At 44.1% G+C, this 27,839-nt stretch overlaps 1 protein-coding gene across 4 annotated transcripts in view; it reads right to left on the bottom strand.

The window, feature by feature from the left end:
• LOC121882623 (prospero homeobox protein 1-like) overlaps positions 1-26,030 on the bottom strand; it is a 37,251-nt gene extending 11,221 nt beyond the window's left edge. The window contains exons 1-4 of one of the 4 annotated variants that reach the window (XM_042390992.1): positions 25,927-26,030; positions 15,491-17,548; positions 11,519-11,626; positions 6,047-6,241 (exon numbers count right to left, since the gene is read on the bottom strand). In XM_042390992.1, coding sequence (XP_042246926.1) covers positions 6,047-6,241; positions 11,519-11,626; positions 15,491-17,482 — 2,295 coding nt within the window. In that variant the 5' untranslated portion in view covers positions 17,483-17,548; positions 25,927-26,030. Of the gene's footprint in view, positions 1-6,046; positions 6,242-11,518; positions 11,627-15,490; positions 17,549-20,366; positions 20,414-20,658; positions 20,964-25,669; positions 25,794-25,926 lie in introns of those variants that run through there. The other 3 variants (XM_042390990.1, XM_042390991.1, XM_042390993.1) reach the window with 3 other exon arrangements.
• Positions 26,031-27,839: the final 1,809 nt, after the last annotated feature.

Genomic DNA, 27,839 nt, shown 5'->3' with positions numbered 1-27,839 from the left:
TCAATCTTCTCTCTTACTGCCAGTGATATCTTGCCTTGCAGATAGTTTTGGTTTTATGAGCCCAAGATTTGCACCAGATAATCAACAAAAAATCAGTCTACAGTTTTCATAGGGACTATTTATTCAGTAGGAAGTTGTTCCAATGATGAACTGTTCAAAGTTTCACTGTTCGCTTGTTCAGTTAATTATCCAGAGAAATAAGGACACAGTTTCTCAACAAACATGTTTTGGGCACCAAATCACCTCTATTGTATTAGAGCAAAGTCAGATATTGTGAACGACATGAATATCTCAAAACCTGTAGAAGTAAAATCTGTTTTTTGTTATTTGTGTTAACTGACCCTTTAAGCCAATCAGCATCCCTTAGTTATTAATTCTAATATACTCATGACTACAGTATTGTGACATGTTTGAAGAATCTGAGAGTACGAGTGTATCGTATTTTCTTATTGTACTCTGTGTCCCAATCTATATTTATGATCATCTATCAAGTCTGAGGTGCAGTTTACATTTAAAACGATAGATATGAGGCTTCCTCTCCTCAGGTCATTATTACTGCCTTCATAGTGAGTGTCATCTCATAAACAGGTGCTTGCATGTGCATGTGTGTATTTAAGGACAGCAAGTACTTGTACTTATTATTTGTTGCTGTATATGACAGCGTGCTGCGCAGCTGTAATATGCATGCATGATAAATGTAGGGGAGTTTGGTGCTCTGAGACCTTTTCTCAATGGGCGAGAGAGACCAGGGGAATGATGGGAGATACTGTAGGTACGAGGGGGGGGGAATGCGGGTAAAGGGAGGTGTGTGTGCGTGTGTGTTGTTGACATAAACCCACTGGCAAATTGTACTGGTAGTATTTTTGGCAGCTCTGAACCTAAATCTATACTGCGTGCTTTTCATCTCTCTCTCTCTCTCTGTCTTCTACCTCTTTTTTGTCTTCAATCGCTTTTCAAAGAGAACCCTAGAGCCTTTCGCTGAGAGCCGCACACCTGTGTGCGTGTATATACTTGTGGAAGTTTATGCATGTTTACGTCTGCATCTGTATTTCTATCTTTCCCTTTGCATCCAGTGCAACGGCTGTGACCTTTTCACCTCAAATTCCCAGAGGTCGAACCCCGGTCAAAGACACACACCTCCTCCCTCACCCCCCCCACACACACACACAAACACACCATGCCCTATGTGGTGAGAAACCCAAAAAACAGAAGAGGAATGAAGGAGAGTAAGACAGGGAAGGGAAAAGCAGGAGGAGGAGGAGAAAACAGACATTAGCCTTTCTGGGTGGAGAACAAATGGAGCCCCGAGAGGGAAGTGAAGAGGAGGAACGAGGGAGAGAGGGGGGAAGGAGAGGTGAAGCACACAATGCTATGGGGCAAGGCAGTTGGACAGACAGCATCTGCTCTCAGCTCTCTGTGGCTCTTGTAATGGATGGAGAGTAGGAGAGACACAGACAGAGAGAGAGAGAGAGAGAGCTGAGAAAGAGGGAGATGGAGAGACAGTGGCAGGAAAAGCAGTAAAAAAAGAGGGAGGAAGAGAGATAATAGAGGGAAAAAGCAGAGGAGAGGGAGGGGGAGAACCAAGTAAGGAAACTCGGAGCGGAAAAGTCAAACTTCACAAAAGTTTTCTGTCATTGTTTTGCTGAAGAACAAAATAAAAACACAGCTGATAATTGTGTATCCATGGAAGGGCGTTATCAATTCAAATACAATGATGACAGATGGATGGACAGACAAAAGAGGAAGAGGGACAAAAGAAGTGAGACATTTTTCCAATAGGAGAAAGAGCAGCTGATAAGGGAGGACACACGATACCTGCATGTGCGTGTGTGTGTGCGTGTGTGTGTGTGTGTGTGGACGAAGGCTTCTCACTGCTTTCGCCGGTACCTCCCTCTCACATAGAGATCATAGGGGCTTCCTCTTTTAAAACGCAGAGTTGTGTGTACAGATGAGTGTGTGCGTGTGTGTGTGTGTGTCCTCTGTGGGAGGAGTGGTCACTGACAGAGGAAACTTGGCCTAGTCTGTCTTATGGAAATCTGAGAGTTTCCCAGAGCCATCATAAAACTGCCTCTTTATCAGACCCCACCTCTCTCTCTCTCTCTCTCTCTCTCTCTCTCTCTCTCCCTCTCTCTCCCTCTAACCCATTACCAGGTCACACACATTCCTGTCTTATGAAAGATGATGTGTGTTGTCATTGGGGGTTCAAAGACAGACAGAGGGGGCTGCGGAGTAAAAAAAGAAAAGGACACTAAGCGAGAGTTTTCACTTGAGTCCTCACATGAAAGCGCTGCCTGCTCAAAGTCAAGGCTTTGGGAGGCCGGGTGTGTTTCGGAAGACTTTGATGGTGATGGACGGAGCGAATGAGAAGCGGAGAAGAAAGAGAAAAAGAGAGGGGATCAGGAGGGGGGCTGAGAAAAGAGGAAAGTAGAGCTGGGGTCTAGGTAATTAACGGCAAGCTCTTTAATTACCGCTGGTGTTCATTGTGCCAGAAGGAATGTGACAATTATGCCATTAAAACTTCCTAATGGGGGGAAAAAGCGAGGGAGAAGAGGAGGAGGAGGAGAGGTAGGGGGGAGGGAGGGGGGGGGGGATAACGGAAGACATGCAAAAGAGGAGGATGAAAGAATGAAAGGAGAGAGGCAACAGAAGGAAGAGAGAACGACGAGAGGGAGTGAGGGAGGAGGGATATGAAAGGAAAAGGGGGAAACAATCGCGACAAAAGAGGAGCTGGGAGGGAGATGGGGAGCGTATTAGGCCAGCACAGTGACAGAGCAGATTAGCATCAAACAAGAAAGGCCACAGACGTGTGTGTGTGTGTGTGTCTACGTGTGTGTGTGTGTGTGTCTACGTGTGTGTGTGCGATTACTGAAACAGAGGACATATTCATTCCAAAGACGCCACCAAGGTGGATGGAACTTTGATGATGCAGAATCTGGCAAAGGGAAAACTCAGTGTGTGTGTGTGCTTGCTGAATCTGCGTAGGCTCCTGTTTCAAGTGGTGGTGCAGGCAGGTAGGGGAGGAAGAGGAGGAGGAGGAGGAGGAGGAGGAGGAGGAGGAGGTGGAGGAGAAAGGGGAGAGATCCACAGAAAAGGGCCTTGGGGGCATCCTGATACACATCCAGTACATTTCCATCTCCACATTACCTCTATGACTCACACACACACACACACACACGCACACACACACATATAAGATGGAAAAACATAACAAATGTGTCCATGCACATATATAATACACACAAACACACAAGTCCCACACAAACATCAAACAGCAAAAAAACACACAACCCACGCACCCGCACTCACAAACACACACGGCCACACACACACACACACACACACACACACACAAATAACACCCACACACACACACACACACACCAAAAGCCACACACAAACACTTACACGCAGAGTCTTCGTGCTCACCAAGGCGGTTGGTTTGTCAGGGGGGTTAGAATTTGCATGGCTGGGCAAATTTTCCTTGTGCTAAACTCTAATCAGCTCCTGTATCTCTCAGACACCTGCCCAGCAAAAAAACCTTAATATGCAAAACACCTTCCCTCCCTACCTCCACCCTCGTTCCCCCACAGCAGCTCCTCGGCCAACAGAAGACTTATTCACCTGCCCTCTCTCACTCTTTTCCTCTCTGCCTGTCTTCTTGCAAATTTCCACATTTATGTATGCAAATAGGCTGTTCCCCTTAAGCCTGTTTCAACAGTAGCTTCCTGGTGCCAGGAGAAGAGTGATAGTCTTGTCTGAGGTGTGATGGGAAATTTATGCTTCAGAAAAATGCAAGAGGAAAAGATGAGCTGTTGAGGTCAGTTTGGGCAGTTACGGGATATATGTTTGAGTGCTACGTGCAAACTTTTTTTTTTTTTTTGGGAGTTTCTTTCCTGCGAGGTCAGAGGTTGGCCTGTCTGTGGTTAAAGGAGTCACACAAACCTGTCTAACAATCTCTTTTTGTTTTGTTTCAGAATACAGAATACAGTCATTTAGAGTTATATATATCTTGTGTCTGCCTACAGTTATGATTTGGCCCAACTGTGCTCCAAGTAAAGCCTCATACAGTTAAAACATTTACTTATTATTAAGGTACATAAAAAGTTAAACCTTCTATGAATTCAGCTGCTATTTCAACTAACGACGAGTTTGTGAAGCTGTGTGTTTTTAGATTATTCCCCAAAAGGCACTTCCACTTCCTGTTGTGGGTGTCAGGTGATTTACCATAAGCAGAGCATAATTTGATATGAAAACGTAGAACAAGCTCTGATTCCAGGATCACGAAAAAGGAAACCTAAATGATTGGAACAAACAAACCAAAAAAAAAAAAAAAGAAACACCCGCTGTTATTATCCTTTTAAAAAATACCCTCCATACTGTGGTACGTTTTAACTGTTGGTGGTGTGAAAGCGAAACTTTTCTACAACCGTTTAAGGTCACTCTAAATGAGTTGCTAAATGTAAAATGTCAGCGCAGGGTTGTAGGTGAAGGGTCACTCTACTCTTGAATTAAAGAAATAATTCCTGCACCAGTCACGAGCCGCTGAACAGAAGGAATCATGTCATTTTTCTTTGTGCTTTGCTCTGATGGACTTTGGGCTTATTGAGACCTCATATACAAGTGCTTCTGCCTTCTAGAGTCTTTCAAAGCGTCCCTTAAGAGGGTTGAAGATGGATGTGGAGAAGTGTGTGTGTGTGTGTGCGTGTGCATGTGTGTGTGTGAGTGTGTTTGGGTGCACAGAGAAGAGCCCCAGTGGACAAATAACGGACAGAGAGCGAGACAGACGGAAACCGAGAGAAAGAGAGTGAAGCACTTTAAATGTGAGCGCTGCAAAACTCCCACTGCTCACAAGGGCACTTCTCTCCTACACGTCATCTCTCTTTTCCCCCCTCTCTCCTTCTACCCTTCTTTCTCCCCTTTCCATTCCCCCTCGATTCCCTTTTTCCCTCCTCCCTTCATCGTTTTCTCCTTTGTCTCTGAGCTCTCACCCTCTATCCCCTATCTATCCATCTCCCTCTTCCCCCTCTCCCCCTCTTTCTCTCCCCTTCCTCTCACTAAAACAGTAGGACGCTTAACCTTGATAACAGTGAGATTTTTTCCCCCTCAAAGTGACACACACACACACACACACACACACACACACACACACACACTCACACACACACACACACACACACACACACACTGGAGAAGTGCTTTGCCAGCATGCCAGGCCGGTCCAAGGGACGGCTGTACCCTTCGAGGTGAACAGGACACTGGGAAATGCAGCAACAACAAAACACTCACACACATGCACACTCTCACATAGACTCGATCTCTCTAACAAATACACACACACACACAAACCCAGATCACTCTAGGTCCTTCTTAACACAAGCCTTTTAAAGGTCTATTGTCAGCTGACATTGAGAGAGTGCTGGTGATCCTGAAATGTTTCACAAACACACACACACACACACACACACACAGCTGACAACACACGTGAAGGTGGTAAAAGGAGAAGTGTGAAAAATGAAACATATTAAAGGTGAAGTTGCCTGCCGAGAATTTATGATTACAATATACAGGAAGACAGTCCCACACAAGAACACACACACACACACACACATAAACATCTCACTACAGACAAGAGGAAAATAAGGACGGGGAAGTAAAATGTGGTTTAACTTTCTCAAACCCTCCCCCCCCCAAACACACACACACACAGACTAAGAACCACCAAGGGGAAATTGACAGTGAGGAAGAGGCAAAAAGAACAAGGTATCACTAAGGTTTCTTCCTCATTCCATGCAAGTTCCTGACATTTTAATGGCCTTTAGAAAAATCTAATTCCACCATATACATCATTGTGCGGTGCACTTCGTGTAGCAGGATGTATAAGAGACTCAGCACTGAGAACAGTCACAGTGAGGAGGTGTCAGAGAGGACACAGTGAGACGGTGTCACACTACCCGTGTGCATCACAAGGTATCAGGTGAAATTCAACGTTTTTTGATATGGACTGCTTTTATGATTTGTTCAATTGCTGAAATGTGCCGGTGTTTACCTCAAAGTCGTTGGCCTTGTTGTAGTGCATGTTGAGGGCTCGGAAGAGCTCGCAGTCGCGGCTGACGCTCAGCTCCTCGACTCCGGTGGTGCCGTCGTTGATGGACTGGCGGGCAAACTTCTCCATCTGGATGTAGTAGAACTCCCTGAAGTTGCTGAACCATTTGATCAGCTGGGAGGTTATGCAGCGGTTAAACTGGAATAAGAGATGAGGAGGAGTTAGCGCTATTTAGAGTGAGAGCCAAAGACATTTTGAGTGGAAATGTAACTACAAAAAAAAAAGAAACAGTTACCAAAAAAAAAACCAAAAAACATTTTCATGCAAGCAGAAGAGGAGAGGAAGACTAGCATGTCTAAACCTTATTAAGCCATAAATGTGAGTATAAGGGGAAGACAAGAGGTTGACATCATGTCATTTCACATCAGGGAGTCGAGAAATGAGGCAATAACTTGAAAGAGTGCAAAGAAACCGAGGGAGAAAGATAAAAGACAAGAGCAAGAGAGAACACAGGTCGTGGACTGAGGGAAGATAATAGAGACATTAAGTAAGACAGCAAGCAAGGAGGGGGAGAGCGTGTGTGTGTGTGTGTGAGAGTGAGGGTGTGTGTGGTTCATCTTCCCCACTGGGAGCAGACCTCCCCCCTATCATAACCCTGAGAGTGGAGGGAGAGGTGGAGGGGAGGTGGGGGGTGAGACCGCAAACACATAATTGACCAGAAAAACGATTAAGTCATCATCTGAAGCGCCCTGGCCCGCAGGGGGCTCAAACATGTACTTAACCCCGTTCACCAATTACACCCTGATTCTCCTCCCCTCTCCGCACCTCCCAGGCAGGAAGAAAGGAGAAGAAAAAGAGCAAAAAAATAAGAGAGAGAGAGAGAGAAAGAGAGAGAGAGATGATAAGCTCTGTGGAGAAGGCTGTGGCTATCTGATCTGTGCCGCTCGACTGGATTCAATAGGGCGAAGTAAACCTATTAAGAGCCTCAGCTGGTCCCGGCTCTTTTTCCGCCTGGTCTCAGCAGTGAAAACACACTGTCTAAACATCCAAATGCTAGATAAGGACCTCAGGGGCTCAGGATAGCCGCCTAGTCAAGTTACCCTAAAATGTTCTGGACCAAAAACTTCACACTCAGATTGAACACTTCTACTTCTTTCCTTGTTGACTCCCTCTAAATTACATCTCACTTGCTTTCAAAATTCTGGCCTCTGAAAGCTTGGTATCCCCCAACCATCATCCACACCCTTCGTCCACACACACACACAAAGACACACACACACATAGGCCTTCACTCCTCCCTCCCCTCTGCTCTTTTTGTGGTGCTGGAAGAATGGGGGGACAAAACGCTACTAAACGCTGAGCGGACTGCTCGCTGGGGAGGCAGAGCGGTTTTGACATGGAGATTAGGCTCTGGCTATTGTTTGACAAAACACAGACACACACAAACATGCACACACACTCTTCACGATCTGGGATGGTCAAACACACACCACACGCAAGCAAGCACGAGAAGATGGGGAGGGCAAGGCAACAGAAGCGGAAAGACAGGCAGAAAAGTTGACGAATCAGAGGAGGGCGGATAGTTGGACCAAGGTGGGACGGGGCTAAGGGAGAAGGCCGTGCCTTTCTGGAATGATCAGCAGATGACATAATGGCGGAGTGCAAAAGAATAAGTCCGCTTGACATTGTTTGGCAGGGGTTTGGGAGGGTGTGTGTGCAGGGGGAGAGGAGGGGTAGCATGGTGGCTGTCCTAAAGTGCAGGGTGAGCATAAACGGGGAAATGAGGGAGGGGGGGGAGGGAGGAGAGGAGGACGGGTGCAGGTCAGCGCCGTCGGACAATGGCGTTTTGCTGTGGGTGGGGGCAGAGGGTCGGAACGTGAGCAGTCAGCAAGCTGGGGTCGTGACATCGGAGCGTCAAACAAACAAACTACTGACACTTACAAATACATCGGCTGCACGGGGCTATTCTTAAACACACACAATGTAGCAGACAGTCGGAGTGTGACAGAGCACAAAAACACCATTTCACTCAAGTTATGCCTCTCCAGTTACGACGGTATAAACCTTTGCTCCCATGTAAGATCAGAACAAGTCTTACAGGGTGTGAATCTGAGACATTAGTGAATTGCTGCCCATCTATCTGAGCGTGTGTGCGCACACGCATCTGCACGCGTGCCAGGTTGAGCGCAACATACTGAGATTAAAGTCGGCGAAAGAGTTACCATTGCTCATGCCGGAGACCTTTGGTGTCACTGCAGCCGAGTGACGGATAGATTTGTCACTTTGGACAAGGATTACTTTATTAAACCGTCAGCTCGGGAGAAGATGTATTAGGGTCTGTGCAACTGAACTGAAGTGTGGCTCAATCACAGCACAGAGCACACAAAAGATTCAATATTTACTGTACGTAGGCATACATGTACTAATTCCATTATATCCGCATCAATTTCACTCTACACACTCAGGGACTCAATTTTGGCAAGTCCCCCCGCAGCTTCCAGCAGTCTTGGTTCATTAAGTTGCTGGTGGGGGATACAGACCCCCTGATAGCGGCTAAGGACAAGAGTGTTCAGTGTAAAAGGAGGGAATCGGTTCAAAGGAGCACATCACTGCAGCTCCTTAATCAGAGTTGGCAGGGGTCAGCCAGCACAGACATGAGATGCAGCGAGGAAAATGTGTGTGTGAGAGCGTGTGTGTGTGTGCTCGCTCGGTCGACACACTGCGTTTGAGCATGTAAATGTGTATACGGATGTGTGTGTGTGTGTGTTTGGGTGTGTGTGTGTGTGTGTGCCTGGCTGAGAGGCAGATGAGAGAGAGACAGCGAGAGCGTGTTTCTCACACTCACACTCAAGAGCCTGTGAAAGGTCAGCGCTTAGTGCTAACAGCACAAGATAGAAAGTGACACACACACACACACACTCACACATGTTCTGCTCATGCACAGACGCATACTTAAGTCCAGAATAGGAAAACACTCAAGTATTCTTGGTCTTAACTATATTAGTCGCTTGCCAAAATATTCAGTAGCTTTGACTGCACACATAAGCTAATATATTAATATGATGAATAAATTGGTTTTACAGTTTTGTCTTTTGGTTTGTTAGGATAAAAAATGTTTAACTGAAAAGCATTTAAATGCAAAGCCAAAGTGTGTCTCTGGCCAACACTTTCCCTGACATAGTGGTCAACAATGGAGCAGAAAGCACACAGATGACCTCAGAGTGCTAAGCTACATCCAGAACAACCGGAGAGGAGAGCAGAAAGACAGAGAAGCCTGCACGGGCCTCCCTCTCTCTCTCTCTCTCTTTCTCCCTCCCTCTCTCGTAAGCCCCTTCACAGTCATCAGGGCTTTCCAACGTTTCCTGTTTTCGCAGGGGTGAATTGTGGGAGATAATCTCCGGCTGCCTATTGGCTGACTGCACACAAAAAGCGGCCCTGGAAAGCGGGCTTTTGTTACTGCGGCGACTCAAATCCAGCGGCTGGCTTTTCTTTCTCCCCGGCCCCGCCGAGGCACACATACCATGCCACACCATCAGCGAAAAAAAGAAAAGAGAAGGAATGACATATAGAAAAGGGAAAACCCTCCTGACCTCCGTTACTCTACAGCACATGACTGGCCCAAATACTGAGGCTCGTAGCTAAAAGAGCGACAGAGTGATAGACAAAGAAAGCAGGGGATGTGTGTCAGGCTGTTTGCTTGAAATGAGAGGAAAATATATATCTACAGTATATAAATGACCAAACTGCCTATAATTAACATACAGTACATCAACACTAAATCTGTTGACAAGAACTTTAGCTGACTTTATCAATAGACTGAGTATCTTTATCTAATCTGTTCATTAAGCTGTTATAATTATTCACCATGCATCAACACAATATCTGCCATTATAATGAGATGTCTTAAAGCGCCTGGGATGATAATATAGGCAGTCATTAGCAGCCCCAACAATGGTATTATGATACATCTGTCAAAACATTTCAAAAACACCAAAAGTCAAAAATTGTCACAATCGTCTTAAAAGGAGCTTAATTGAGGGGAACAACAGCTACGGCGTCCCACATTTGTTAGGGCAACCCACTTCCCACATTCATTAGGTTCTTGACAGTCAAGACCTGATTAGTCAAGACCTGATTAGCCTTCAAGACTTTTGTCTGAGGACAGCCACTCTCTAAGAGGCCGCGCTGGCTGAATATAATTAGATAGTCAGTCTCATTCCCATACATGTCTACAAACTTACAGCTTGAGTCTATTGTCCTCTACTGAAAACAAAAACAAACCAATGTGACTCATAATCCCCTTAACTATCTTGACCTTGTTTAAGTATCTGATGAGGCCATTCATGATGAGCCCACCTCCTTAGGAATGATTAGTCAGTGACACAAAGTGGTTCAAACCTTTAGTAGTAATTATTGCTGTAATTGTTTAACAGCAAAAAATAAAAACAAAACAATGTAAAATCAGTAGGATGCTGTAATATCAGAGGACTTTTCTAATGAAACACAATTTACAGGTGCCTCCTCGCTTTGCCAACATGTGCTCCCTTTTCATCCTAACCAATCATGTGCTAAGAGAACGTCATGTGACCCGTGAGTTGGTGGCGATGGCATCCAAGAGGGGGCAGCTGGGAGAAAAGGGAACCTTTATCTTCTGATTTGAATAAGATGGCCTGGATCTGTCACAGTGTTTACCCCTCCGTATGGTCCGAAAGGGGCACACACGCAAAACAACAACAACACCAATAAACTCGGTCGTGCACACCACAACGGCCATTGTGTTGTTGTTCTTGTTTTTTTGTGCAGCTTACATATTGTGCTTTGTTTTCCAAATTTACTTCATTAAACTCCCAGTGGAGATAACGCTCATCCTTGCCATGTTCCCCTAAACCGACTCTTTCCCCTCTCCCCTCCCTCTATAAAACCATCCTCCCTACACCTGCTCAGATAACCACTCCTCTGTCTCTAGGCTCCATCCTCCTCTCTGCCCTCTCCACCCCTCCATTACTCATCCCGCTCTTTATCTTTAGAATACTCATAGGCTCTCCAGCTCCCTCATGTAAACCCATTCAACTTCCTCTTCTTTCATCTTTTGCATAAAACCATAACTTAGTGAGGGAAAGGGCCTCATTTCAAGACAGACAAGCATACACTGTTCATGGTAACTGAAGCTGGCACATCACAATTAATAAATCAAACTTCCCCTTTTAAAACAGGTGCGTTGGCAAAAGCACAAGGACGAAATGTGGAAAAAAGAAAAGAAAAAAAAAACAGGTAGAAGAGTCCTATTTATCCATACACAGAGCAAAAGCAGTCACCATGTAAAGAAGATTATGGTAGAACAAATTACTTTAAAAATAGCAAAGCAGAGACAGTCACAGAAATGTGTGCCAAAATAAAGAAGGAAAATAATGGAGGATATTTGGCAAATTTTTTGGCAGATATTGTGAAGTAAAAGAAGTGAACATGTTGTCTCACCTTGACATCAGAGAAGAACATCTTTAGCATATTAGAGCTCGGATAGCGGGTGTAGAAAAACATGAGCTTAGCCTTCTTCAGATGGTTCGGGGATAGACCCTCCTGGATCTGAAAATAGCTACCATTAAGGATATTAACATTTGTTTGGAAGGAAACAACTTATGATAAATCAAGCAAATGTAGCAACAGATATTATCACAAATACAATATGTGCCCACCAATAATTGGCAGTAAGTTTGGCAAGAATTGATCACTTGGATTATGGGAAACCAAATTTCCTCTCAGGCATGAATGCAAGGTTGCTTGAGGGGGGGGGGGGGCTGAAGACACCAAAATGCACCAAAGCAAAACCATTTGCTTGCAATTAGCATCGTCCGTATCAGGTGTGAGAGAGTCACGGTAAATAAAACGCTGGCCAGCACTACAGCCGATGCTTTTACATAAGGAGGCTCATTTCACAGTCAAAGTAAGCAAACGCCTTTGCCTACACCCTATGCTAACCTCCACCCAAAAAAAGGAAGAACAAAAAAGAAGACATTTGCATATCACAGACAAAGACAGCAGTTAATGCCAGTGACGGGCAAGAAGGCCTAATGGCTTGGCGACAACACATGCCAAGACTGAATATGACTGTCTGATGTTGGCTTCATATCAGTGACAAAACAAGGTCTAGGAGATAGTCCCAAACAACGGACCAAGCGACACAGAAAAACCTTCTCACGCTTACATAGGCCATATTCAAATACATATCAGAGGCCTTGTCTTCCTAATGGATCGCCTGGATTGAACGGCATAGGGGATGGAGATGGGCTGGTGGGGGCACCTTGAGGGATAGCATGGTTCCAACCTTCAATTACATCCCCCTCCTCCTCCCTCTGCTCCACCCCTACCCCCCAGCCTCTCTGCCGCTGCCAAACCCTTGGAGGAGCAAAAGAAGGAGGAGGAGAAGGAGAAGAGGGGCCCTGAGGCTTTGGACTCAGCCAGTGATGAGGGGACTGAAACACATCTGCGCCACCGAACGGCCCAAGCCATTTCCATGGTGAATTAACAGCCGTTTAATGCATCTGATAATATCAATCTGGAGGATAAGACATTGAAAAGGGAACGGGGATGGGGGGGCGGGCTGCATGTTAAAACCTCAGGCTGTTTCAACAAGGGTTTTCATCAAGCTGAAGCAAGACAGGGCTTTAAATGACACAAAAGATACAGCCCTAAGTTTTCATGAGGACTATTTACACTTGAGTGGACAAAATACATTGCTTGACATTATTTATGATCTACTAGGGTGGCTATGATCGTTAAAATCAGTCAAGTGTCCAGATGTAGCTGTAACTATAGAGTGGGAAGAAGGCATCAGCTGCTAGATTGGATTGCCCTTGGCCTCAGGGTTACACAGCAAAGCCAGCAAATGCTGAACCATGCTGGGCTGGCTCCTTAAAGACCCTGTCTACTTTGTCTGATTCAGTGAGAGAGGGAGAGTTTGTTGTATACGCGGCAAGGGTCTTGTGGGGGAAACCCTGGCAGACTGGTGTTACTCTGTCAGGCCTGGCCAAAAGAGCAGCACTTCACTCTCCACACCACACCATCTGCTCCAAGTGGAGGGGATACAATGGATCCTCAGACAGAGAGAGGGCGAGACAGAGAAATAGAGAGCTCTTTTTTCAGTAGGGCAAGGTGGGATTTGTTTGCTGTGAAAGCTCTGCACTTACACTTAGATTAATTTGTTTTTGCTTTTTCAATTAGGATTAGCATCGCTTTCCCCTTATCATTGAAATTAAAAATTATTTTAAAACAAAGACGTGGAGGTTTTACCACTGCAGCCATAAACACAATATCACCTCCCTTCAGTTGACAATTAAGAAGCTTCATATCTCCTGATGAGACATTTTCATCTCCAATTCACTCACAGCTTGCAAATGTAATTGTGATTGGACTTAGGGGTGGCGTGCAAGGCTATTATTTTGTCATGATGGTGCACTCATACCAGCTGGCCCACTGTTCTCCTGCCACATCTGACAAGACATCATCATTCTCACAACACTTCCCCAAAGCCCAAAGTCATGAGAGGAAAATAGCTGCTCCACTTCCTAATTCCAGGTGTAAGGACAAGAATATTTGGAGTCGGACTGAGAACAAATGAGGAAATTGATAGCAGCCATCTGCTCCAAAACGGTGCCGAGAGCTGGTGAACTTGAACACACCTCGCAAAATGTCTGACAAGCTGTCTCTGACTTCTAAGGCTCAGAAAAAAAGAAATCTACACAAATATCAGAAATTCTACATCAATGGAACCCGCTATAAACCCACGAAGAGTACAAATGGAAAGAACAGATACATAAATGTCACACAAATTATGATAATAATGTACAAAACTATATCTTGCAAATGCCAAACTTTGTTCCTAAACCTGTGGAATAAACTCTGGGAATCAAGAATAAAAAATGAAAATAAACCCCCCTCCAACAACAACACATGTGGAAATGTTGTTCAGCCTATTCTTTCCATTTATGGGAGTACATCTGTTAATGCCCTGAATTTATAAATGCTACAATGAAAGCAACAGCATCTGGCATATGTGGTTATTGTTTGATTGTTTTCTACTTTCTCTCAGTCTCTGTATGTCTCTCTCCCTTTTCTCTTTTCATCCCTCCATCGGGAGCCTGTAGAAGCAAAGGATTATGGATCTCTGGAAAGCGTTCACCCTTGGGTCAGAAGACAAGACAAGGCGAGGTAATGAAAGATAAACAGCTCGCTGCAAACACCTGTTAACGTCCGCTTCAAAGAAAAGACAGGGAGGAGGGGGGTTTGCAGGGAGGGAAAACAAAAAAAGAAGTATTTGGCTGCCAAGCAACAGCCGAAGGGCCCCCCGGGCTGTTGACAGATCTTTATGAAATGAAAAAAAGAGAAAAGAAACGACAATGATTGTGGGCTTTTTACAACAGCGATGGATGATAAGAGGAACACAAGAGAAAATACAAGCAATCATAAATATACATCTTTACTGAGTCCTCAGGCGAACCTTTTGTGACATGCAGACGCACACAAAAAAGGCTCTGCACTCAGGTACGCACAATAGCAAAAACAAGGCATCCTAAGTGTTAAACGTATTCTCTTTACTAATATACAGCAGGTAAAAAGCTGTAGGGTTAATTTCTTTAGCATGTAATGAATGTTAATGACTTGTAGACAAAGCTTTCTAAGGACAACCAGTGTGACACGAATCAAACTTTCATAAGGGTTAAGGGGTGTTGAATACTTGGGGGACTAAGGAAGTATGGGGGAAACAGAGAAGGGACTGAATGTATCAGTTTAAGCTATTAGTCCCGAGTCCCCAGGGGATTCAATTTGAGCCTCCCATAGGGGATAGCCTCTTTATCCGCAGGGCATGATTGGGGCACGCTGGGGTTAAACTATAAGGGAGGCTATATAACACTATTGTGTGCCAAGTTTCAGGATGCTATCTCCCTCCTTGCTCTTTCAGGCCATTTTTTATAAAAAGGAATTGGGGCAGTAAATGTCGTGGGGACCTAATCTTCGTGAGTAAGTGATATGTGACAAGAGAGCTTTTAAAGCACTTAGGATTGAAGATGGAAGAAAGGCTGTGAGAAGGAAGAGGTATGAGTACAAAAATAAATACAACAATGCAGTACAATGGAGAAGAGAACAGCAGTGGGAGGAAAAGTGATTCATCAACAATCTCTCAGTTTCTTAGGCTAGTCTCACAAAGATTTGATTTTTAACTCTTTGAGGTCCAGATTCACACCTGGCCATCCAAGGAGTTACCATCTGAAATCAGATTTTTCCTGGCATAAACAGGCATGAACTAGTCTGAACAACACCACATAGGGTTAAAATATCATGGTGACAGTCATAAATGTTAACTTATTACTGCCCTTCAGCCCCCTTAAAACACACATTTACACACACACACAAACACACACACTCACCACCCAAACTTTTTTTAAAGGATACATTGCTGCCTGAGTAGGGTGAGATGTCAGCCATGTCCTGGAGATCGCTGCACTCGGACTTGATGAGGGACAGGGAGAGTCCCTCGGCCGTGCTGCCAGGGTGTGCTGGTGAACAAGAGCGATGGTGGTGCCCCAGGTGGTGACCTGATGCCATCTTGGTCCTCAGGCTGGTGGTCTCCCGGGACAGGTCCATGGAGTCTGGTGAGGAACGCTCCTTGCCTGGGTAGCCACCTGTGGGTCCACCCAGGGGACTCTGGAAAGGGTAACCCATGAGAGGCAGGGGAAAGGGGTGTCTGAAGGATGGGGGGCTGAAACCCATAGAGGCAGAGAGCGAGGAGGGATGAAGGGAGGGATGATGGTGACCACCATGGGCACCCACAGCTGAGGACTGGTGGTGGTGCTCACTGGGGGTCTTTCTCACGACTAAGGGCAGCGCCTCGGTTTGGTCATTGGCGGCACCTGGCATCCCGGGCATGCCAGCAAAGGAGTCTAGTGGATTGGGAATGATGACATCACCGAAGCACTGCAGCCTCTGGTTGGCGGTGTGGAAGTTGGGGTTGTCTCCATTGACAGCGGTGGGAAACCTTTCAGGAGGTATGGAAAGTGGGGGGAAGGCTTGCTGGGGTGTGGGGCGTGGAGGCTTGGCAAACACCTTAACCACTGTGTCCACCACCTGGGTCATGGCTGAATTGAGTTCCTGCTTCAGTGTTTCTGCCAGCTGTTTACCTTCAGCATGCATGGAGGAGCCTGGACCTCCCTGTCCTTTGCTCCGGCCGAGCCCCTCTCTTCTTGGCTTCTCTCCGTCTGCCAGCAGAGCCTGCTCCTGAAGCAATGCCCGTGCCCTGTCTAGGAAATGGCCCGGGTCCAGGTCAGACATCTCATTGTCAGAGCGCAAGTCATCTCCACCCCGGTCATCACCACCGGTGTCGGACCTGGCTGGGCTGTCCTCGGACATGTTTCCTATGTCATTATGGAGGTCATTGTGGAGGTCATTGTGTTCCGAGTCGTCGGTTGAGTCATAAATCTGAAAGAACTTCTCCTGCAGCTGGCGTAGCTGCTTCTGCATATCCTCCAGTTGCAGCTTCAGTTGCCGTCGCTCCTCCTGTTTCTGTTCCTTCCTCTGGCACACCAGCTGGGTGAAGCTCTGCTGTTGCTGCTGAGGCAGACGCTGCTTACGCTTGTTCTCTCGGCTGCTACTGCTGCACACTTCACCTCCCCGTGGGCTGCTGGGGGCCTGCTGCTGAGACTGAGGAGGTGGACAGTCCAGCTCCATTTCCCGTTCCCCATCCATCTCATGGTCACGCTCATGGCGGGAAGCAGGTACCACCACACTGGGTGAGTGACTCATACCACGAATAATGTTCTCTACACGGGCTCGCTTGGCACGCAGGTGTTCATCATTGAGACGTTCGATGTCAAAGGTGCCCAGGCCAGGAGGACGGCCAAATGGTGACAAGCATTCCTGAGGGGTGCTGTCTTGGGAGGAGTTACTGCAGGCGTCCTCCTGGGGAGCATCTGAACTTGCATTGGAGAGCCCTGAGCCAGGGAAGCCGACATCCCCTCTCTCACCTCTGTCCCCTCTTTCTCCCCTTTCAGGTCCTCCTCCATTTTTAGCCATGTTATTCTTGAGAAGCTGGGAGATAATGGTGGTGCCAGGGAAGGGCATCATGGTGTCCTCGTATGAGTTGGCTCGCTTCAGTAGCTTTCGGAGTACATTGGACTTGGACTCACTGTCGCTAGCTGATACAACGCCAGGCCCACCATGTGGCTGCACTACAGAGCACTCCATGGAGTCGGTGTCTGATCCGTGGTGAGAGTGGGAGCTCAGAGAGTTCATGGCACTGAAAATGGCTGCTTTGGCGCGGGCAATGTTATCGGTGGTTGTTGTTGCTGTGGAGGAGGCTGTGCTGCCCACGGTTCTCTTAACACCAATGTCCACACGTCTTCGCTTGGTCTGTCTGTTCAGGAGGGAGTCGCTGTCATGGTCCGGCATCACGGGTTGCTGCTATTGGGCCATATCCCACAAAGCCAGTCCTCTAGGATCAAAGCCTCTGAGTACCTGTGGGCAAAAAATTACAGATGCATGACTCACCAAAAGGAAAAATATTTTCAGAATCTAAGTCACTCACTCACTCAAGCAGGACATGGCCTAAACCACTTCAGTTTAAAAACTAAATCTAATTAAACAGGAAGCTTGAAAGTTTCTGAGTGACTATAACATTTTAAATCCTTCTCCCTCTAGAGAAATGCATTAGCCTACATGCATGAACATAAACTGTAGGGTTTTGTCTAAAGCCAGCAGGCAATTCCTCGTAATGTTTTTCTACAAGAAAAGAGACATCCATGATTACATTTTGGCAGTAAAGACCAATGATAGAGGGATAAGGGAAACAGGCAAGATGGGGTCAGAATTAGGCCTTCGCTCGACATTCCAGGGCAAAGTCCTACATTTTATCCTGTCCCCCGTTACATGCCGCGCGACACTGAACCAGTTCCCACGGAACACAAAGCTGCATAAAATTATGATAATTACTTAAGTACTTGTCCTCATTTCCATGTTTGTGCAGTGTGAGCCAACATAGGAGCTATTAACTCACAAAATAAAATAAAAAGAAATAAGGTTAAGATGATCTAAAAAAAAAAGAAAAAAAAGTGGTGTACAAAGGGAGGCAAAGCACATTATACATGTCATTATAGACCCTGTGCTAAATCCTACTCAGGAAGTGAGGTCAGTTCGACAAAATATTCTTATTTTAAATCATGTTTATACATCGCGTAAATTCAAAATGCAAGTCCTGTGTTCACATTAATCAATATGGCCATCATATCTTAAGCAACGGGCAGAGTGACACATAAAAGAAACACAAAATAGGCCTATTGATTTTGGTGCCAGCGTGAGCTCACTTCTGGGTTTTTTGTTTGTCTTTTCATCTGGCAAGGGCAGTTAATTCTGCTCAAATGAATAGGTCACAAGGGTCAACTCTGGCAAGGAGCAACTTAAAGCGCTCTTACAAAAACCCTAATGCCCCTCTGAAAGCAAAACGTTTTGTCAGTACAGGCCTGCATCAATAATGCTATGTAAGCAGCAGTGGCAGTGTCTTAGTCGGAGCCATATCAGATGCGTCCGATCTCAAATGTAGTGATATTATCAAAGACAATTAAATATATATGCCTCTGCTTAAAATATTAAAATCATTCTGAAGATAGTAAATTTAGGAATTTGGGATTTTTTTTCATATTACCATAAAAGGCAAAGGTGGTGTAACAAATTGCATTTTTATACATAAATGTAAGTCCTTATTAAGACTAACAGGGGCTCAAACAAAAATAATAAAATATTTTAAAAACATAGTATTATTTCCTTGGTTTAAATTTTACAGGTGTCTGCAAATATACTCAAATATTACACTGTTTAAAGGTGACTGAATGACTTATTTACACTTTACAAAAATGTACAGTTTTGAATACAAAGATGCCAAATGACTGACTCAGATCCCTGTCTGATTCTGTTATTAAATTTTACATATATCTAACAAGACACAAGTCGCTCAAAGACTTCTCATTTGAAGGCTCAGGTTCAGTGGTGACTGAGGGCACACAGCATGGAGATCTGAACTCCAGTGTGATTTAAACGCATTTTCTTGGGACTGATTATTTGCTTGTTCTAACGTGAAGAAAATGTGTAACATCATAATAATTACCAGTGAAAAGTAATTTAAAAAAAAAGTTAAAGGCTCCTTGTCACTAAACCTCATAAACATATACACACTGTACACACACACACACACACACACACACTAACAAGCGCACACACAACTTTGCGGTTGGCTTTGTTAGAAGCGGTGCGATGATGCAGCACACAAGTGACAAGTGATGTATTGGCGCTCTGGAAAAAAAATGTAAATTGTAATTTTGTAAATTGACAAGATTAAACAGTTAGAGCTCAGATTAATAGGAGAACAGTTTGGTTTAAGTGTTTTTCCCCCTGAAGAAACACTAGTCTTCTAAAATAACCCTCCTGATAAATGGCTTTAGCCCAAGTCTCGACAGCCATGTCCAGCAGCTCAGACAGGAGGTGATACGTCTCCAAGAAAAAACCTTGACTTGATCGCCTCAGGATCTTAACAATGACTCTGAAATAGTCACCAGCACCTGTCTTTTCCGACGGCGCACCTGTCTCCTATTGCCCATGCGCACTCTCTCTCTCTCTCTCTCTGTCTCTCTCTCTCTCTCTCTCACTCTCTCTCTCACACAAAAAACCTTTCAACAATTTCAATCAACTATACAGCTTATAGATCTTCACTCCAACTTTCACACCGCGTCTGTTATCCTCCTTCCTTTTAAACCTCTTGGCTCATAAGAAACATTAATAAAAACATAATCGAAGTTCAGGTTTAAAACTTCTGAATTAAAACACTTGGCTATACTCGTGCAGTAACCTCTAAGAGTTAAATGAGAGTCCGCAACATTTTCTGTGTGAGAAATAAAAAGTGAAAGCTGGCTGCTACTTCGAGCATTTTGTTGCAAATGACAGACGAAATCAAAACCTGTGACAGACAAGAGCTGCGTACACTTTTCCAACAATGCAGACAGCGCTCTAGCGCAAATGTCCAAATGTGTTGCCACTGAGGAAAGACAACACATTCACAAAACAGGAGAAATTACAAACTCTATAACTGCCTGGACATGGATTTTGTGTCAATAAATAGTCGCATACAATGTGTTAAAGCCTACAGGACAAAGACAGTATGAGTTAAGAGCAAATTGAGGGTTTTCAACACGCACAGGAGACGAATACAAGTAAAACTGTCTTTCCGTCTAAAAACCAACTCGTTTTAAAATCACGTTGCAAAAAAACACACGCTTCCCAAACTTACTTCGCAAAGTTGCAAATCAATTTGATCTCCGCTTTGATGAGGAAGGCTGGGCTACCGTCCGCAAATCATCCTCGCAAAAATACGGGCTGCTCACGCAACTCTTAACCACATATCAAGATGAGGTGAGCGAAACAGAGCAAATAATGTCGTATAGGTATGATTAGCTGTTGATCACAAGAATATATTTCCCCGTTAATGATGTTTGATTTGTTTATTTTTTTTCCGCCCACCGTGCGCAGGCGAGGCAGAACAAGAACAAGAGAGGGAGGTATCCGAGGACAAGGTTACTTACCCTTTAGATGAAGAGGGGGACAACCTGAACTCCTACGGCAAAAAAAAGAGAATATACGCGGAGCACGGCAGATTGCTGGATGCTGGGATAACAATTTCTCAGAGAAGGAAGAGCTGGAATAAAGTCAGCGACGCGAGCGAAAGGAACAAAATAGGAAAATATAGAAGATGAAAAGAGCTCTTGCGCGTCGGTCTCTCCCTCTATCCTCTGCTGTAACTAAAAGAGTGAGAGACATAGAGAGAGTGCAAGAGAGAGAGAGAGAGACGCTGTGTGTGTGCGTCTCCGAGGCGCACTGGATGCAGAGGACTGGATGCTGGAGCGCTCCTCCGCCACTAAGATTCACTTTAAGACGCGGCTGAAGGAAACAGGAAGACGTGCGCGTCATGAGCGGCGTGATGTAACTGTCGCAACCTACCAATAAGAACCGTCCGTCCGGTCCGGAGGACAACGCACTGAAGTTGACCAGAGAATGGGACTTGAGCATGCAACTAAAGAGAGAGAGAGAGGAAAAAAGGAAATACCACTCTTACTAATCATTTTCTTCCCAATTCACCGACCGCGCGAGTAAGAATCGTTACGCACTTTGACATTACACTAAGCCGCAATAAAACACTCACTTCTTCTTATGTTATTTATTCTCATATTTAGTCTTAAATGTGGAAGTTTCAACAATAAACGGAAAAAGCTCAATGCTGCTTGATTCCAATATGTTTCGAATAAAGTGTCAATACTTTTGAGGAACGTCTGAATAAGAATAATTATACGATAATTACTGAAAAATTCATAAAATAAGTTTATTTGAATTTGCAGCCAGTGACATTATCTACCGCTGTTGTAGATTTATTCATTACATTTAAGGGGAAAAAACCGCATTTTCCAGGAATGCAACATGAAATAAATTGTTATGGCAGATCATTTCTGTGCCGTTTTAATGCAAATGTTTTTCAGACAACTTCCAGCCTTCCGTGTTGCAGTAAAATTGCAAATTAACAGTCTATTTTACAACCCAAACGACTTTTGCATGTTCCGTTTATGTGTGCGTGTTGTTTAGGAGAGTCTGTTAAAACGCATTAACATTCTTTCAAGCCCACTCACTTTTATTACCAGCTTTGTGGTTTAATATTTTTCTATCTAAATAACGATGCAAAGCGTATATATTTTTTAAACATCAATATGTAAAAAATAAATAAATAAAATAAAATCTCCAAAGACATCTGGTACATATTTAGATAGTCCTTCTGAAAGGGACTTACAGTAGTGGGTCACTTGGGTATTGGAGGTTCAAAGTGGCATGTGGAAATATTTTACGCGCAGTGAGTTTCTCATTGGTTACAGCAGAGTCTGATTTATGAACAAGCAAAGCAGTACAGAGGCTCACAGCTTTGCTTTGGAATTTCGATTATCCAGGGAAGCCAATATCTTAGGAGAGCTAAACGGTTCTTTGTGAAATGCACTGTTAAGAGCCGAAAATCATCATAAAAACGTCTGTCACTCGGATCCACAGCCTGCCACTAAAATACCCCCGTGCGTAAAGATTGCACGCTTATCAAAAACGATTATTAAGTGTGTTCAGATATAAAAACTCTCAGTAAATGGACACAAAAAACCACATGGATTTGCAGATCTAAAGAGTTTCGATGAATTATTTGACAATTCTCTCTTTGAAACTTCTCCACCTGTAACACTGAACCCTGCGCACACTGACATCTGATCCTTTCCGCAGAAAAACCTGTTTGACGCTTCTGATTTATGAAATGATGACGGCTGCTCGCCCTCATTCTCCTGCATTCTTACAAATCGGATACTTATAATTATACTGCAGTTTTTGCGCTGTTTTAGCCTTCGACCTCTACAACAGGTGATATGCACAATTTGTTCACTAATATTCTTTGGAAATGATTGCCGTTTTATGTCATTGAAATTAATCTTTATGCAGGAGAATTATTTATTTCATCGACTTCAACGATAATTCTGGATAATAGAGGTCACATTCAGCTGTATTTGGACTCAGGCTGCATTCCTGCAATTAGAGAAAGTGTAAACCTCCGATTAAGAACATGCAAGAAATTACCTTTAATTCATGTATTAAATAAGAAACGTTAAGATGTGATATTTCATATTGTTATTAATGTTATTAATACCATAATAATTATTATTAGTATGTTACATTTATTCGTATATTTCAACTGTAGCCAGTTTAAAAAAAAAAGTTTTTTCATGCGCTTGGTTATCAATTGAGCGCGCATTTGCCTTTTCCCCCCTCCAGATTTTCACATAGCATCCATTTGTTGCACATATAATCTTCTTTTTTTATCCCCTGCACAAACAGGATCCTAAAGTACTTAACGAGAAATCTTATTTTCCATATGCCTCTCTGTCAGGTGCCAAAAAGGAAAAGGCGAGTCTCTTTTCCATGTCGCAAGCAAGTGTTTTTTAGGACGAACGAATTGCAACGAAGTCAGCAAAGTTTAGTGTCTGGAGTGTCTTTTCCAAAGCAGGTGTCCCGGCCCCCTGCTCCCTAACTGGCCTGTGGCTGATTTGGCCTCGGCTCCCTTGGGAGCCGTCGGTGCGCACACAGGCTGGAAAAACAGGCCGGGACATTAAAGAAACCCGTGTTTGGAAAAGGAAGACTCGGATGAGGTGTAGAGGAAACGTGTTGGTTAACACCGGCTGCTCTTATCGCGGCCCATTCCAGGTGGATCAACCCATGTATTTATTCCAAACTCACTTTCCCCCCTCTTTTGGGTCGAGTGTGACACACCTCGATGCCCAAGACTGATAATGCGCTGGCATTACGCACTGATGGCTGAAGTTATTGACATATTTATTAGAGTTGGGCCTAAATGCAAAAGGAGGGAGGCAGTGAAAACAATATATCTCCCAAAGGTGTAATAAAGGTACGTTTTTATCACTTTCTGACCACAATTAAGTGGTAATAAGTGCGCGCACGCCGTGTTGGTATGCCGGAGTGGAAAGGAGCCAGTGTCCTATTTTTCCTCAGTATTAATTTGGATCAACGACGGGTTAAGAATCTTATTATTATTATTATAATTATTATTATTGTTGTTGTTGTTGTTATTATTATTGGGTTTTAAGACACTGTCTTTCGACTCATTTTAGGGGAGACTTGAATGCAGAAATTCAGCAAACATAAACAAATTGAGTTTTGCTTAATTTAAGCTACATGAATGATTACTGAAAGAATTAATTTTATTCGGGGAAGAACCAATCTCTTGAGCGGCAGCAGTTTTAAAAATGGCCTCAATCAGATAATGACTTGATGAGCTCCTACAACAGCTCCATTTCTTTTCACAGACACAGTTTTTTGAGAGAAATAAGAGAGAGAGAGGGAGAGAGAGAGAGAGAGAGAGAGCTATTTGCGAAAACACAAGCAGGGAGAGATGGTAGCGCTAAAAGCTGTTTTGTTCCGGAGAGGTCTCCGGGTCCCTGAATAAAAAGGTTTAGGAGACAAGAGGAGAGGAGAGAGGAGAGGAGAGGAGAGGATGCAGGATTTGTCCGAGTGTAAGTGAGTAGGCGTCTGACTCTCATAGCCTTTAAGTCCTTTTCGGGCCTCATGTCCAGCACTTAATGTATTCAGCTTTCACCGTGACAAAAGATGAGGATGCTGTAGGTAAATATATATCCCACTTGTTTTTGTTGTCAAGGCAAAACCCATTTCGACAAAGGAGTCTGTATGTACATATAAGAAACGTATAGGTGATTGTCTCGGCGCTGTAGTGAAATGACAGCAATTTACATATATGTTATTATTAGTGATGTTACTTCTTGGCTGTGATAGCTGGCACAGTGTGGTCCCCGATGACCCACATCCCTCTTTCTAGGCTACAAGTAGTGGTGATTATAGAGGCGTGTGTGTGTGTGTGTGTGTGTGTGTGTGTGTGTGTGTGTGTGTGTGTGTGTGTGTGTGTGTGTGAATGTGTCAGAGAGAGAGAGAGAGAAGTTGGTCATCCTCTGTGGCCTGTTTAACGCATGCCATTCAACGAGACATACTGCATACTACACACACACACACACACACAAATACACACACACACACACACACACACACTCTCAAATTCAAATATGCTTTATTTGCATGAATGGGGAGCAGTGTTGCAGAAGCAAATAGCCTATATGAGACGATGTTAAGACAACGTGACAGTAAAAGATGAGAACATGCACAATCCAAACATTAATTAACCTAATGACAAATTTCCTATAAATGGAATATATTTATGCAAGAATATGTCTATGCAAAAAGTTCTACTCATATATAAAAAATGTAAAGTCTCTCGAGACCATCTCTACGTGGCTCTCACAGTGTGAGTGGTTAAATATTGCAACACCTACCCTATCTAGATATTAAGAGACCCTGTTTTCAACATTTAGACAAAAAAATTGTTCCCTCTAACATTAAATAAAAAACCTCCACGTGTGCCCCGCGTGGAAAATAATAGGCAATTAAAAGAATGCTGCTCAGTGAGGTTGATATGGCTGCAGTCAAACCCATTAAAACTACAGATATATTACACATCATTAGTCTCAGCCATGAGTAAGATTTTCGAAATGGTCTTATTTCCTCAGCAGAAAACTTCTTAACAACCTTGAAAGTATACACACTTTAAAAAAAAAAAAAAAAATCACTGTCAATGACAGGAGCGAGACTAAAGTCAACAGGAATGAAGGGCGCGCGCGCACACGTGTGAGCGCGCGCACAAGCACACCCAACAGAGCGCCTTGGAGGTGCTTGAGCGGACAGACATGCTGGGAAATCGCCTGGAACTGTATTAAGCCTGACGTCCTTAAAACAAACAATGGCACCATGAAATAAGGGCTTATGCGCTCAAAGTCAAAGACCCCCCTCAGCAACTCTCCCTGTTTATCTCTCCCTCTGTCTGACACACACACACACACACACACACACACACACACACACTATTTCTTGGGGGTTACACACTCAGGCTCGGAGCTCCATTGGGAGGGGACCAACTTTGCTCCTATGAACTCTCACCTGTCAACATGGAGCAGAGGACTTTACTTGGTAAACACGAAAGGACTTTAGCTGTTTACTTCTGGCGGTGACTTAGCCTATTTCACTCACTGCAAGGCCGCGGTCACAGCTGGTACAGATCAGATCAGAGCGCTTTTTCAAGGCGAGGTTAAACCCCCCCACCCCCCACCCCCACCACGCCAAATTCCGTTCAATAATGTGACAATTTAACGTGGCTGTTCTTCGGTTGTATTGTTTTGTGCCAGTGTGTGCCTCACCGGTAGGCTTCAACCGGCTTCTGTCCAAGTTCTCTTGATTGGATGAAGCTGACTTGTGGATCAACTTTGGCCGAAATAGCTCGCTACCGCCCCATGCTGCAGGCTACCTCTATGGATGCTGGAGGGGAATTTAACAGTTAGGAAAATTATAGTGTAATTAAAATGAAGTTTATTAAACGAATGCCGAATGTATAAATGGCTTTCAATGATTCATTTAAGTTCACAGGTGTGTTTCTGTGACGTGTGAATTTTGTGTTCCTAAACAAAACAACAAGAATGTCCTCATTTTTCAATGGAGTAGGGCAGGAAGCGCACTACAGAGTGTCGGTCTCTGCGTTTGTTCTTGATATATTTCCACAGCTAATCATTCTCCGGTACTGCTATACTACTTTAAAAGATTAAAAAAAAAAAAAAAAAAAAACACGGGCTGTGGCAGATAAGCGGCGGTCTGTTTTCGCTCTTCTGATCAGCGGTAATTATATTTGTTGGCGTGGAGGTAAGTGGTACTCCCCGGGGGGCGTATTGTACTCGACTCAGTCCGTGTCATAAAATAAAATTACAAGGAAAGGAGAAGATATCCTACAATAACAGGCGAGTCGTAAAATCAAAGAGAAGCTAAATTAAATCTGAAGGGAAAAAAAACCCTCACGGAAAATACATTAGGGGTATGATGGACGGGGGGCAGGGGGCTTCAAATAAAACGCAGGTTAATGAGTTTTTAATAGCTTCTATGACTATATGGTTGGTTAACAGGCACACACACATGCACTCTTTCCCTTTCTCTCTCTCTCTCACACACACACACACACACAACGCTTTCTGTAGCTGACTGAGGCAATTAAGAGTAATTAGTGATCAGTTACCTGTGCTTCAGCCTTTCTGCACTCCCCCCCCCCAAATACTATAAAGAGAGGCGTCTATAGGGTATGAAGTGACATGTACAAGGCTTAAGTAGCTTTAAAGTGCCTCTCTCACCACACACATTAGTCTCTGGTTATAAGTTTAGCTCTCTGCAACAGTCTGCTCTCCTGTTACAGCAGTGGACATTCACACGTCTCGTACCTGTTGGCACCCTCTTGTCTGGTTTATGTATCTGTGTAACCTTTGACCCCCGGTGTGGATGTTTGGCCCAGCACCCAGCAGGCCCTCCACACCAGAGCGGCCTTTCGCTGGTGACCTCTCTTGACCTTTCCCCCCGACCTTTCACACCCGAGGAGATTTGGCTGCCTTAGGGGAAGTCAGGAGGAGGTTAACGCTGTTATAATTGGCCTGTAAACAAACACAGACAGAGACGCAGACAAACCCACACACAGATTGAGGAGGGAGTTGTTTTCCTGGTTCTCGTTGATTGAAAATGAGCCTTGTTAAACTGAATCAGTGGATCTTTGTTTTAAAGGCTGCAAATAATGATTATTTTATTATAGAGTAATCTGAGAATTATTTTCTCGACTAATTGATTAATTGTTTTGTCTAGAAAATATCCGAAAAATAGTGAAAATGCTTGTTATAATTTCCCAGTCAAAGGTGACATCTTTAAATGTCTTATTTTTTCAGAACTACAGTCCAAAACCCAAAATTTACTATCATGTATGACAAAGAAAAGTATTAAATCATCACATTTGAGAAGCTAAGCACAAGTAGGATGGGTGGGTGGGGGGTATTTAGTCATTTTTGCTTTAAAAAATGCTAAAATGATTATTTGATTATTAAAATAGTTGCCAATTAAGTTTCTGTCGATAATCGACTAATTGATTAATCATCTAATCGTTGCAGCGCTAAATTCCACTGACCACAATTTGCATTTATATATGGTGCAATGTATCTGTGTAGCTTGTGATTAATCAGGGCAGCTTGACCATCTATCCTCTGTTGGGCCATGCATGAGCATGCTCCAACCACAGGTTAAAAACCAG

Source organism: Thunnus maccoyii, chromosome 17 (assembly GCF_910596095.1).
Source record: "Thunnus maccoyii chromosome 17, fThuMac1.1, whole genome shotgun sequence".
Classification (NCBI taxonomy): domain Eukaryota; kingdom Metazoa; phylum Chordata; class Actinopteri; order Scombriformes; family Scombridae; genus Thunnus; species Thunnus maccoyii.
The sequence above is the reverse complement of the archived record's forward strand: the minus strand, read 5'-3'. Positions and strand labels throughout refer to the sequence as shown.